The sequence below is a fragment of the Hemicordylus capensis genome, chromosome 6 (assembly GCF_027244095.1).
Source record: "Hemicordylus capensis ecotype Gifberg chromosome 6, rHemCap1.1.pri, whole genome shotgun sequence".
Taxonomy (NCBI): Eukaryota; Metazoa; Chordata; class Lepidosauria; order Squamata; family Cordylidae; genus Hemicordylus; species Hemicordylus capensis.
In genome coordinates, this window is record NC_069662.1 from 130,128,987 (window position 1) to 130,141,568 (window position 12,582).

At 44.5% G+C, this 12,582-nt stretch overlaps 1 protein-coding gene across 10 annotated transcripts in view; it reads right to left on the reverse strand.

The window, feature by feature from the left end:
* Positions 1–3,142: 3,142 nt before the first annotated feature.
* The window catches only part of DYNC1I1 (dynein cytoplasmic 1 intermediate chain 1), a 344,861-nt gene continuing 335,421 nt past the window's right edge, over positions 3,143–12,582 (reverse strand). For all 10 annotated transcript variants that reach the window (XM_053264854.1, XM_053264852.1, XM_053264850.1 and 7 more), the window contains one exon: positions 3,143–4,521. In XM_053264854.1, the coding sequence (XP_053120829.1) occupies positions 4,411–4,521 (111 nt within the window). In that variant the 3' untranslated portion in view covers positions 3,143–4,410. The remainder of the gene's footprint in view (positions 4,522–12,582) is intronic.

Below are 12,582 nucleotides of genomic sequence, written 5' to 3' on the forward strand. Positions count from 1 at the left end.
TGTTTGTGTCTTACAAAATTTAGCAGGATATGTATTTAATGCAGAAAGAGAAAAGTTGTGCCAGTATTGGAAATGATTCTGTCAGGCCCTTTCATGTGGAAATGTGTACACACCTACAGTTCTGTATGTACTTCTGTTGAATAGAGGGTGGCTGGAGGGAATCCCATATGTGGAGATGATGGAAAAATAACACTGTAAGGTGGTAATAACTCCCTACATTTCAAACATAACTCACTTCAAAATTTACAGCAAGTTTAGTTTCACTTCCCCCCACCTTTTACAGTGTTTCTAAATGAATTTAGTAAATTATTTTAGATTCAGAGAAATGCATGCATTTTAAAAGTAAGATTAGACAAGACAGTATGAAATGTTGCAGAGTATCCCTGGTGTGCACGTTACCCGAGGATGGTGAAAGTTGTAGGCACCTTTCCCCGCTCAGAAGCAGAAGACGTGACTGTCTTGAGGGGAGTATTCTTTAATTTCCCATTCTTTTTGTTCAAGCCTTCCTTCCTCATTTGCCAGAGTTCTATTAGCTCTGCCTACCTGCTTGTCTGTTAACTGCCCTCTTAGTCTGCGAACATTCTGCTCCATTAAGTTACAATGTGACAGTTTGGTGAGAGTTGCCCCTTTAGCTCCCCTCCACCCCGCCTCCAGATATTTGTGAAATGGATGCCTTTTTGGTTTACCCAGTCTGCCAGTACCTCCCGCTTGCCTGCAGGTGCTCTGGTTATGCAGCCATAAGGATCATAACATTTCCATCTTTTTTTGAAATGTATTTAGATTGTAATTTTATTTTGGATATTTTGGCAACTGTTGCTACAAGGATTTCCCCCGTTTCTCTTATGAACAGGAGTGATATTTAAGTGATTCATTTTCAGTACCAGAACTCCTCTCACAGTTTAGAATGAAAAAAATACTCCTGATTTTCCCCTAAGTGATCTTTGTCTTAATTTGATGAATGGAGCGAAGCCTTTTTAGTTGCTGTTGCAGTTGACATTCAGAAGTCTTTGCTGATCTACTGCAAATCATCCTGAGATGGTGCCAGTAGATCCCAATCTATTATGTACCTACTCCTGCCTTAGATGAACACAGGCCTGCTGAGTTACTATGAGAATTCAGCTCTTCAGTTCTGATTAGGGCCAGCATTGGGAAAATAAGCAGCGTAAAAGCACTTCTTTGGAACTGTAAGCATCGTTTTGTTGAAACATTTAACTGTGCTGCTTACGCTAAAGAACATATTTTAAATCTAATGATTATACATAATAAATTACTGAATGGTTTGGAAATAAGGAAACCTCAAGACACTTTCATTATGGAACTCTCTGGGGAAGTTAAACACAGAAAATAACCCAGAAACAGCACTTGAACAAATTGTGTTTTTTAAGCACTCACAATGTGTTCTTTATAAAGTAGTCCTACTTACTGCCTGAAAGGCAGCGTTGAAACTTTACAAAGAATCCTGGCTAGTAGCTATAAGCTATGTTTTGGCTAAGCACAAGAACAGCTGGAACGGGCATTTTGTATGACTAGCCTCTTTAAGGGCTTGAGGTATACCCTCTACTGCAAGCTGTAGTATAGAACTAACATTGCTGATGAACAGATAACACAGGTCTGCTAAGAGAAGGCGGCAGCTCCTGCACACAGGAAGACTGGTAACATTTTCATTCCAGGGGCTAGCTATGTACGTTAAGACTAATAGAAAAAGGGAGACGTCTTGTGCCGCCTTCAAGACTAACAAAGCTGTTAGGCCCAACAGTGATTAGTATGGAAATGGCAAATTGTCAACAGTTGGGCCCAATGGCCACAAAATGCAAGAGGTGCCATCTGTGTACTAACATTTTTAGTTCTCATTCAACACCCGTAAAGCCTCATGGCCAGACACTCATGATCACTTTGGGCAGGTTAGACAGAGAGATGCTACTGGCTCCAGTTTCATGTTATGTAGCCAAACAACCCTTGAAAGTCAGGCACTGTCACTGACCTTATGTTCTGTTTGCAGTTTCACTGCTGAAAGGCTTCTGCTGGTGCGCCAAGCCAGACCCTCTAGACTATTTTCATAGCTGCAGCAACATGAGGAAGTAATGTCTGGTCTGCTGCTCATTGACAGTTTGTGCAAATGTCTGCCCATGCGCCCCTAGAAACGACCATTGGGAAATGGTGCTTATCCGTAGAGTTGCAGCAGGCTAGACACGACTATTCTCTTTGTGTGTATAGAAATAAGAAGCTGCCTTTTACTGAGTCAGACTCCATCTAGTTCAATACTATCAACACGGACTAGCAGCAGTTCTACAGGGTTCCCAAGCCTTACGTTGGATTAAACCTGCAGTCTGCATGGTGCAGTGGGTAAATAACTTTATTATCCAGCCAGAGATTGCTGATTCGAAACCCCGCTGGTATGTTTCCCAGACTATGGGAAACACCTATATCGGGCAGCAGCGATCTAGGAAGATGCTGAAAGGCATCCTCTCACACTGCGTGGCAGGAGGCAATGGTAAACCCCTCCTGTATTCTACCAAAGACAACCACAGGGCTCTGTGGTCTCCAGGAGTCGAAACCAACTCGATGGCACATACCTGTGTGCAAAGCATGTGCTCTTCTGCTAAGCTTCGGCTTCATGTCCAGCAGTGTGCTTCTAATTCCCGTGGTATACAGGCTTGTTTGAGTGCCAGGGTTCCTGGCCAACAAGCCAGTCTGTGTATCTATAAGAGCATTTTAGACACCAGCAACAGTCACTGGAGGTACTATGCTGGGGGTGGATAGGGCCACTTACTCTCCCCCTGCTAAATAAAGAGAATCACCATAGTAAAAGGTGCCTCTTTGTCCAGTTAGCAGGGCAATGAACACACAAGGCTACAGATCAGTCATGACATGTAATACTGGCATACTAGTGCTGCATGTTAGAACTGCACTTTCTTCAGACTGTTACTTGTAGCCTGCAGCCAGAGTCAGTGACCAACTGTACATGAAATATTGTTTAAGTACCTAGAAATAATAAGCATTTTTTTTAAAAAAAAAGTCCCATTTATTCAACCAGCCTTTTACAGGTTTCATTTTAGTACAAAGTGACATCCTGTAATTGTTATTTGGAACTCAACATAACCCCAACAGGCATGCAGAGACAATGCAGTTTGCTCGTTATACACATGCTTGAGGATCGTTTATTTTAATGCTTTCAAATAAATATGTTCCATGCAGCACACCGCAATAAATAAGGAGCAGCAATGCTCGTATAGTACATCCATTCATAATGTAAGTCACCATGTGAAACACCACATCTAAGGTCTTTGGCCCAAGTCCCATGTTGCGAAGCACACCACATCTGCACCCAATCACATTGGGTTTAATAGGACTGGATTTAATAGGACTGTGCCAGAAGTGCTTGTGAGCCCAGGTTTAGCCAGGGGTTTCTGACTAGGAACTGCAGCTACTAAAGTAGTTAGAAAGGCAACAACTCAATCCACTTCGGTTTGATTTGTCTTCCCATCTGTACTTTCTCAAAAAGATATATGAAGCACGAAAATGCTCTGGATATTATGAGCCTACTTTAAGCACAGCAGCTCACGTGATGCACAGTGTTTTGGGAGCTGTAACATTGTGCCCTGTGGCGGCTGCTGCTGCAAACTCCTTAGGCAGCCCCGATGCTGGTAAGAATGGGTGACTGTGCAAGCAGCAATGCTGGAGTTTTCTCTGTGTGTGTTTGCTATTGCTAAATATTGGTGTACAAATATTCCCCCCTCTGCTCCCCATGCTGAGCCAGCCCTCCCAATCCCAAGTCTGCCTTTGCCCTACCATACTGGTTAGGGGCAAATGAGAAAAGGAGAGAGAGGGAATGAGAAAGAGAGAGAAGGAAGGGAAGGAACGCACCTCTTCGCGTCTATAGATAGAAGTAAAAAGAAGGCTCTTATTTTATGTATAGTTTAGAGAAGTTATCCCAAACTTCTGACCATTTATCGCCTTGATAAGGGCTCATTTTTCATGGGCTGCGAATTCAAGCAGGCCATGTTTTCCATTGCCACAATATTAATTGTTTGGCCACTAGCATGCTTCTCCATAGCCATTAGAAGTTGGATTTAGTCCCCAAGCAACCAGGTTGTACCCCAGTACCACCCTGAAGTCTTCAGTTCAAGAGATGTAGCCATCACAATGGGGAAATCTGCAGAAGCACGGGTTGGGCTACCATTCATTCTTACCAGCATCAAGGCTGCCTTAAGAGTCCACAGCAGCCCCAGGGCAGAATGTTTCAGCTCCTTCTGTGGTGCACCATGTAAGCCTGTGTGATTAAGATGGAGGAACTGAATAATGCTGGCATGAATGTTGGCATCAAAAGCCACAATAAATACTGACTTGACACTGAACACTGATGTAGTTGATGGAGGGCCCTGGACACATCGGAGGACCCCATTCCTGCTTCTAAGCAGCGATTTCCATGGCTCCTTCTTCTTCGCTGTCTGCTCGGTTGGCCCGTATTTCCACCAGAGTCCGGGCAAAACGGGTCCACTCATCGCTGTGTGGGATGGCAAGCTGCAAGAAATAAATGGACTGGGAAGGTTCACTGACAAAAAGAGGTCTTTGGCTACATGGTCTCAACAGGAGTTTATGGTTCCATACATGTGGTCCTTTTCAAAGAAAGTTGTAGCCTTCAATTTTAAAAGAAAAGCTAGAAGGATGCTTTCAAAGAGTTGACCAGCTTCTGATTTAAGTTAATGAAGATGGGGTGGGGAGATGGATTTAACACATTTGCTCAATTTAACAAATTGCAATAAATTGCAACCAAATGTAAACAATACCCTTGAAGGACTTCTCCAGTTATGCCAGTGACTTGAATTAATGTTAATAACTGAGAGCCAGACTAGAAGTATGGCTGGCTAATTGTGTCAATAAACACAAAATACCTCTTAATTTACTAACAGCACCCACTGGGTGGGGGATCAAATAGGACCTTGGCATGAGGAGGGGAAAGTTTTCCATTTCCTGTCACGTTGTTTTCCTGCCGAAAATCCATCAGAAGTTGCTATATGCCCCGCAAACAGCTATTTGCAGGAAACAGGCTCTTCAGCTTTAATGTAATTGCCTTGATCCGAGTCTCTGTGTGTGATTTTCTGAGGCTTTTTGCCGATCTTCCCTCCCCCGAGAAGTGCTCTGAGCAACATACCATTATGTCCCTGAGGACTGTGCGACCCTCAGGGACATAACTATGCACTGCTTCGAGTGCTTCCAGGGAAAGGAATGATGAGCAAAAATGGCCCTTTCCCTGCATGGGCAACTGTGCTTCAGAAGCAGGGATGCTACCACTGTGGGCCTGCATCCCTTGGCTTCAGGCATGTAGCTTTAATCAGGATGTCAGCCAATGTGTCCCCCTCCCAATTTTATCCTCACAACACTGCGGGATTAGTCAGGCCTAGCAAGAGTGATTCGCTAAGGTCATGGGGTAAGTAAGTTTTATGGCAAGGACAAGGATTTGAACCTGGGTCTCCCTGGTTTAAGTCCAACACTAACCACCACACCATACTGGACCCTTGTACACTAGAGTTGACCTGCAAGTACAAAAATGAAACATGGGAATCGACCCTTAATCTAGTTTCTAATAGGCACAACACGTTAATTGCCCACAACATCAAAGTTCAGTAAGCCAGATCCACTGCCACCAGAGAATTCAGAAAATGTAACCTATGACTTGACGGCAAAACCCGCCATGCAAACACAAACAAATGCCTAGCACAGGGCTCAGGGGCAGCCCAAGGTATTGTGGAGCTTGAGGCAAGCTGTCAAAGGCTGCTTTGCTCTGTGTCTCTGGTGGAGGCCAACTCCCTTCCAAAAGCCTTGCAAGTGGCACACAGTACTGGAAGGAGGGAAGATTGGCAGCAGCCTCCTCTCTCCTTGTAGAGCTTGTAAGGAGCAGATCAGTCCCAAAGGGCTACTGTGATGGCAGCAAGAGCGGGCATATTGCCATCCTGCTGCCACCCAAATCTGGCACCTAAGGTGACCACCTTACCGCATGAAAACACCACTCCGGGAGGGGCCTGCAAACAGCATTATAGCAACATTATAGGAACTTTGAGGGCAGATGTGTGAGTTGTCAAGGTTAGGGCTAACGTCTCACCTGCCATATTTTCACACCAAGATGCTGCCCATGGCAAGCGGTCGCAACTTTTTAGAGCCCACAGTTTTGAGCTGTTCTTGTTAAGAATGAATTAGAGATCCCGCACCCAGCTGTTCTCCGCAGCCTGCCTTGCCACCTCCTCCTCCTGGACCCTTAACCCTCCCGCCATGCTTACTCTTTTGTGGAGGGCTGTGGGGGATGCCCTGCGTCCTCCCAAGAGTCTGTTAGGGATGTGTGAGCTGGGCCCGACACTGAGCCAGCCAGTTTCAGGTGGTCCAAGTTCAAACCGTACCGCCCCATGGTTTGAAGAATCAGCTTGTGAGCCAGCCTGAACCAGGCTGCAGCCGGCACGGGTTGTCATTTGGGAGGCCGGCAGGGGGCTTGGAGGAGTCTGCGCTGCTGCCCCCTCTAAAGGTACAGAGGCCACTTTCTTTAGCTCCCCCTGTCACCCCCAGAGCCTTTACCATTAGGATTGGGGATGCCCTTTACTTGTAAAGGGGAGTCCTCAAGTATTCCCCTTTACAAGTATACCTGAGCCGGCCCACAAACTGGCTCAGCCCAGTTCGATGGACGGACTGGGCCTGGTTCAGCCAAGCCCCAAGCTGAGCCGGCAAAATGGCCGGCTTGCACACCTCTGAAGCCTGCCCCATCCTCTGAAGATCCTGCCTTGCTAGGAATTCCCAGCAGGCTCTTGGAGTAAGTGAGGGGATAGGACATGCTCAGGGCTGTTCCTAGGAGGGTGCAGGGCTGGGGGCAAGCGGGACTCCCTGGCAGCCACATGCCGCCTTTACGGCCACTTCTCCCCCCACCCCATCCCCACTGCTTAGTATCCAACATACTGCAGCGCTAAGGAGTTCCTTCCTTTGCCTCCCTCCTTATCTAAGCAATAAGAGAGGCGACCTAACTTCCGATTGACTAAATGAGCAATGTGCCTGTGCCCCAATGCCTAATCTGGGTGCAGACAGCTTTTCATTTAGTATCCAGCTTGCACGGTGCTGGGAAGTTTGGTTGTTTCACTTGTCACTCAAAAGAGGAGGGATGTAATGGAACTCCTTAGCACTACAGCATGTTGGACACTAAGCAGTGCGGTGGGGGCGGGGTGAGGTGTGGCTGTGAAGGAGAAGTGTGACTGATGGGGAGTTACTAGACAGCCCCTATCCTTTCACATTCCCACTCCCTCCTTTTCTGTTGGTAAAAAAACGGTAGAACCTGCACGTTCTTGGTGCAAAAATACAGTAATTCAACTGATTTGTGGGTGACAGCCTAACTGTCTGATCCTGGGCTATAAAACTCTACTTCAGTTTGGGAGGGAAGATCTCACTGCAGTACAAGATCAAAAAAGTCAAGGTCCGTATCCTACTGTAGCAGCAGCAGCCACTGATGGTTCTACACAGCAGCTAGACTAAAAGCCTAGGAGCTGAGTTACAGGTGTGTAAGATGTTTCCCTCTCTGCCCCACATTATCCTTCTGATGTCAGTTTTGAATTCTGGCTCTGCCTCGTTTATCTATGAAATAAATTGCAACTACAATCAAGGGTATAATAAAAATGCTAAACATCTCTGGAACAGAACGAGAAAATGTTATGCAACTGATCAGAATCTCCTCTAACTCAAAACTGAAAATCCCTTGAAAAACTGTTCCATTTTTAAAAATTTATTTATTTGTTATGAAGATGGGACAAAAGTATGCTCCAAGTGGAATATGTTTTTCAAATGGCAAGGATGCCAGAATGCTTCAGTGATACTGGAGGGAAATCCTCACAATCTATTTGGGCTGAACCCAGGTGCAATTTTTGAGAGATAATGCAAAACAAGATTGAAACAACCACCAAACTGCTTTCTCTGTGTACATTTTCATAGACTCGGACACTAGAAGCCAAGAACATGAATTTAAATTAACCATGCACATTTTTTACAGCTCTGTAAAGTCTGTAATCTCTCTCTGGATGCTTATAGGAGAAAGGGAAACTGTTTAACGATATTATGCAGCATATAAAGCTGGAACTGTTTCAAGAGACAAAGCAGTATGGTTCGCACTGTGTATCTCTGTGTGTTCTATTGCTACAAAAATGCCATAATAACCATGTTGTTTAAAATATATTTTCGTATATTTAATAACGTATATCCTGCCCTCCTTAAATTCAGGATGGCCAAGCATTTGAGACAACAGACTGGTTGAGACGTCACACGAAGCCAGGCTCTGCGCAACGTCCCCAAGCCTTGGAAATGCGTGCTCCGCCCTCCCATCCCGAATGTTTACTTTCTGTCGAGGTTAAAATAGGTGGAGACTGCTTGTGTCATCTGAATCTCGGCTTCATTTAACCTAGATAGGAAGCAGATGCTCGGACAGGGATGAGGGTGGGGAGTGTGCATTCCCGGGGCTCCGGGACACTGCAGTGCCCAGCTCTAACTGAGGTTGTGTGTGACAACTGAACCTGCCCAATATGGAGTCACAGGAGGCATATGAAGTACTGCCTTCTTAGGATCCTTCTAGAAATGAATATCCTGTAGACTGCAAGAATATGAGTAACGTCTTAAAGTCTGTGTATTAGGACTGGCACCCGGTCCTAATACACAGTCGGCACAGCCCAGAATGCAGTGTGTGCCACAATGTCCTTACAAGATCAGGCCTTCCCAGTCAGTTCAACGGATCAAGAAGGCGACGGATAAGGGCAATCCAGCTTCAAAGCAGCAGATTTCCAAATGGTTGTATCTGCATCTGCGTTTATAATCCTCAAAACCATAGGTTTCTCCAATATCCTCCAGAGACACACCAGGGGGATAGTAAAATATCTTGAGTGTGATGTACCAGAAACTGCACAGCCAAAAACTCCTCCAGCCATAACCACAGTTAAAGCACTTTTTCAAGGCGAAAGGGCAGCATCACCCCAGAGAAAAATCTAACAAATTACTCAAGCCTTGTAATCCATTCCAGCCCTTGAAATGTGAATTGCCCCATAGGCTTTGACAAAGAACTGCCAGCTTTTCCACTGTCACCTAATCATGGTTTCAGCAAACACGAGAGCCTTTTTCTATAAGCACGCTAGTGCTTGACTCTGAGCACATGAGCCGCATGAAGTGGGATAGCAGCAGCTAGTCGTGCAGAAATCAGGACAACAGAATCTTTATTCCACTGTGAAGTGCATTTGAATGTACAGTAGGACCTCATTATTCACAGATCAGGCATCTGTGGTTTCACGTATCTGTAGTTGGGTAATTGACACCTGGCCTCAGTATATGTGAGGAAAAAACAGCAATTAAAGGGTTACATCCATGTATTCGTGGACTGGGGGGTGGCGGCCAGACATGACCTTCAAGGTCACTTCCGGCCACCATTTTGAGAGCCAGAGCCATTTTGGGGCTCATTTTCAAAGAAAAAAACTGCTTAAAATCGTGATTTTCCTGCCAGTAAAGTGGTGGAATGCAGACTTGGGGGGGGGGGTTTGCTGGAATGCTGGGGACCCATGGAGCATGGTAGGGAACTTTATTTGGGGTTCTTTCCATGGTTCGGTTGTTTTTGCAATTTACTGTGCCCTTCAGAACCTAACCCCAGCGATCCCATTGACTTAATGCCTTGGTATTCGCAGTTTCAGTATATATGGCACTAGCTCAGAATAAAACCCCCACAAATATCGACATCCTCCTGTAATCTAAGTGGCCAGTGCAGTCTGTGGCCCACCAAGGAACAAAACCAAAATCAATGATCAGGGAGATCCCAGGAAACATATTCTATATTAAAGTTATCCTCTCCCCACCTTCAAACCGTCCGAACTGCTGGACTTTTGAACTGGTTCGGAGGTCCATAAAGGGCCTCCGAACTGTTCCGTGCACATCCCTACTCTCTGATATCCCTCAGATATTACCTAGAGATTCAAGCATAGGTGGGCCTCCAAAGGTGAGTCTCAATAGTGCAGATGCTAATCCAACTGGCCCATCAAATCACAAGGGGAAGTAACAAGAGAGTGCCCATTCCCTACCTTTGTTCCTTCATCACCTAATCACGTGGCGTGATTACATACGACTTTAAAGTATCTTTATGCTGTCCAATTAGGCAGAGGCCAGACAACGCTCTAGATTGGGGAGATCTGTGAATGTGCTAGAATCACCAAATTTGAACATAGTAAGAGATCCTAGTTGGTACTATCTTCTAAGTCAGGAATGGAAGTAGAATCTTTCCTCCCCTCATGAAGGAAGGGAAGGAGACACTGTGCACACCCAAGGCTTTGGGTCATTGTGCAAAGCCTGGATTCAATCCTGGCTACGCTTTACATCTGAATCAGGACAATTCACACAAGCAACATTTTAACCAAGCATTCCCAAAGGCAAAACCAGGGACAAAATAGGGAGAGTGCTTTACCTGGGTCAGGTACCAGAAAATAAAGACTGTTTCTGGTGAATAAGAGCATAAGAAATAGCATAATTGAAACAATGCTCAGACAGAAAAGAGCAGTAAAAGTCAATTGATATTACTTTAGGCAACTTTAGGTCTACCCAACTTTAGGTCTGGGTAGTCCAAGAATAGTTACCATCTCATGAGTTGTATTATCTACATCAGAGCATTTGTAAAATTGGTCACTATGCCAAAAGCAATGGTTTCAGCTTCATATAAGCATCATCCACAGAATGGTCACAAGACTAAATCGGGCTGCAAAAAAGCCTCCAAGAAACATGCCTCTCTCATTCTTGGAGGACTGGCTTTATTGTACCACAGCTGTGTCATCTGCATCTCTCTCTCCACCATCACTTCAACTATGGGAACAATTTCTCTTTCCCTGAAGGTGGGAGTGGGTTCCATAACATACATAAAGAGCGAATGTTTGAGGGTTTCAGCCCTCTGCTAGAAGACTGTTTCATAACCCAGGTCCCTAATGTCTAGCGGGAAATGTAGTAGATTTCTTCTGGAGCTATCTGGCGAGTAGAAGCCAGTACCGTGGCTCTACTTAAGATCAGGGATCCCTGAAAGAAGGCATGAGCTACACGGGAGAGCATTTATCTTACTGCCCATTAACACACATCCACACCCGCCCTTTGACATCCAGCTCCTAAAATGACTTCTGCGTTCAGCAGCAAAATAAATACGTGCCGAATGCGCTGATTACTTTTGCATGTGCCAGTATGGATTCCTGTCCTAGTTATGTGGTGCAAAACCTAGTTGTTTTCATCAGGTAATTTGGATCAGAAGGAATGCAGTGTTAAAGTGAAAATCTATTATACCTTGCAGTACTTGTTATTGTTCTATCCTTGTTTTCTCCCCTATTCAGGGTTGGCCTCACGATGAAGCACAGTGACACAATCGCTTCAAGAGATAAGATTCCAGAGGGGTGCCATTTCCCTGCCTTCCACCTCCATCTATCTCTGTGTGTCATTTAACAAGAATGAACACAGGAGAGGTGCCATTTTGATTTTCCACTACAGAACAAAAATGTCGTAGGCCAGCACTGCTCCCACATCTATTTCACTGTCTTTCATGAAAGAAGCTCTTATTTGAAACCAGGAATGTAGCCTTACTGAAATGCCCATCCCAGCTTCCTCATTTTTTATATATTCCGTTCTAAAGTATATTTGGCTTCGAGAGAGCTAGTTAAAAAGATTTTGAAAAGCTTGCTAATTAAGGACCATGAAGAAGAATCTGAGTTAATTTTAGTTTGGTTCCTCCATAGCGTCAGCAAGGCAAATGGGTTATAATGACTAAGACGAGGCTTCAAAATAAGGACCAAGTGTGGTTTATCAGCATCCTTGTAATCTTTCAATTTAACAGAATCATTTTAGAAAAATTCTATCTCAGGAGAGCATTAACTATTAACTGTTTACTCCAAACACAGCTTCTACCATCCTGAAGTTGTCCACATTACCCCAGGAAATAAATGCTGTATTGAAAAGAGAAAACTGTAAACAGTTTTGCATGAATAGATTTCTGCATGGATACATTTATGAAGCTGCAGAGAGAAAACAGATATTTAACTTGACAAAAGAATAAATATTACATACAGTTCCCCCCCACTTTCTAACTGCAACATTGGACCCAATCCTTCCCAAATCATATGAAACATCAAATCTATAAGGAAACGTTTCTATACTGCAAATCTATACAGTAGTTGTAATTCTCCCTATGGGGTTTATTCCTATTTGTCTGAAGCCATTAACTCAGTATGGCAAGAGGAAAGAATAAGCAATTGCAATTTTATTTTACACACACACACCCTATTGTATATGTTCACCTATTCTGGCTTTGATCCTGCGGTGGTATCAAAACTCCTTCGTTATTTTTCTTTATATATAGTCTGAAAAAGTCTGTATTTTTCCAGGCAACTCCCAATGCCACACACATGGCTGGAAACAAAGTGGGAGGTAATATGGAAGGAAAGGGCCACCAAAGTAACCAAAAGCACCCTTTTCCACAAAGCTGCAGTTCCACTGTACTTAACTCTTCAGAGAACTTAGCATCATTGCTAACAATGGATGAAACCACTGGCAAGAGGCTGA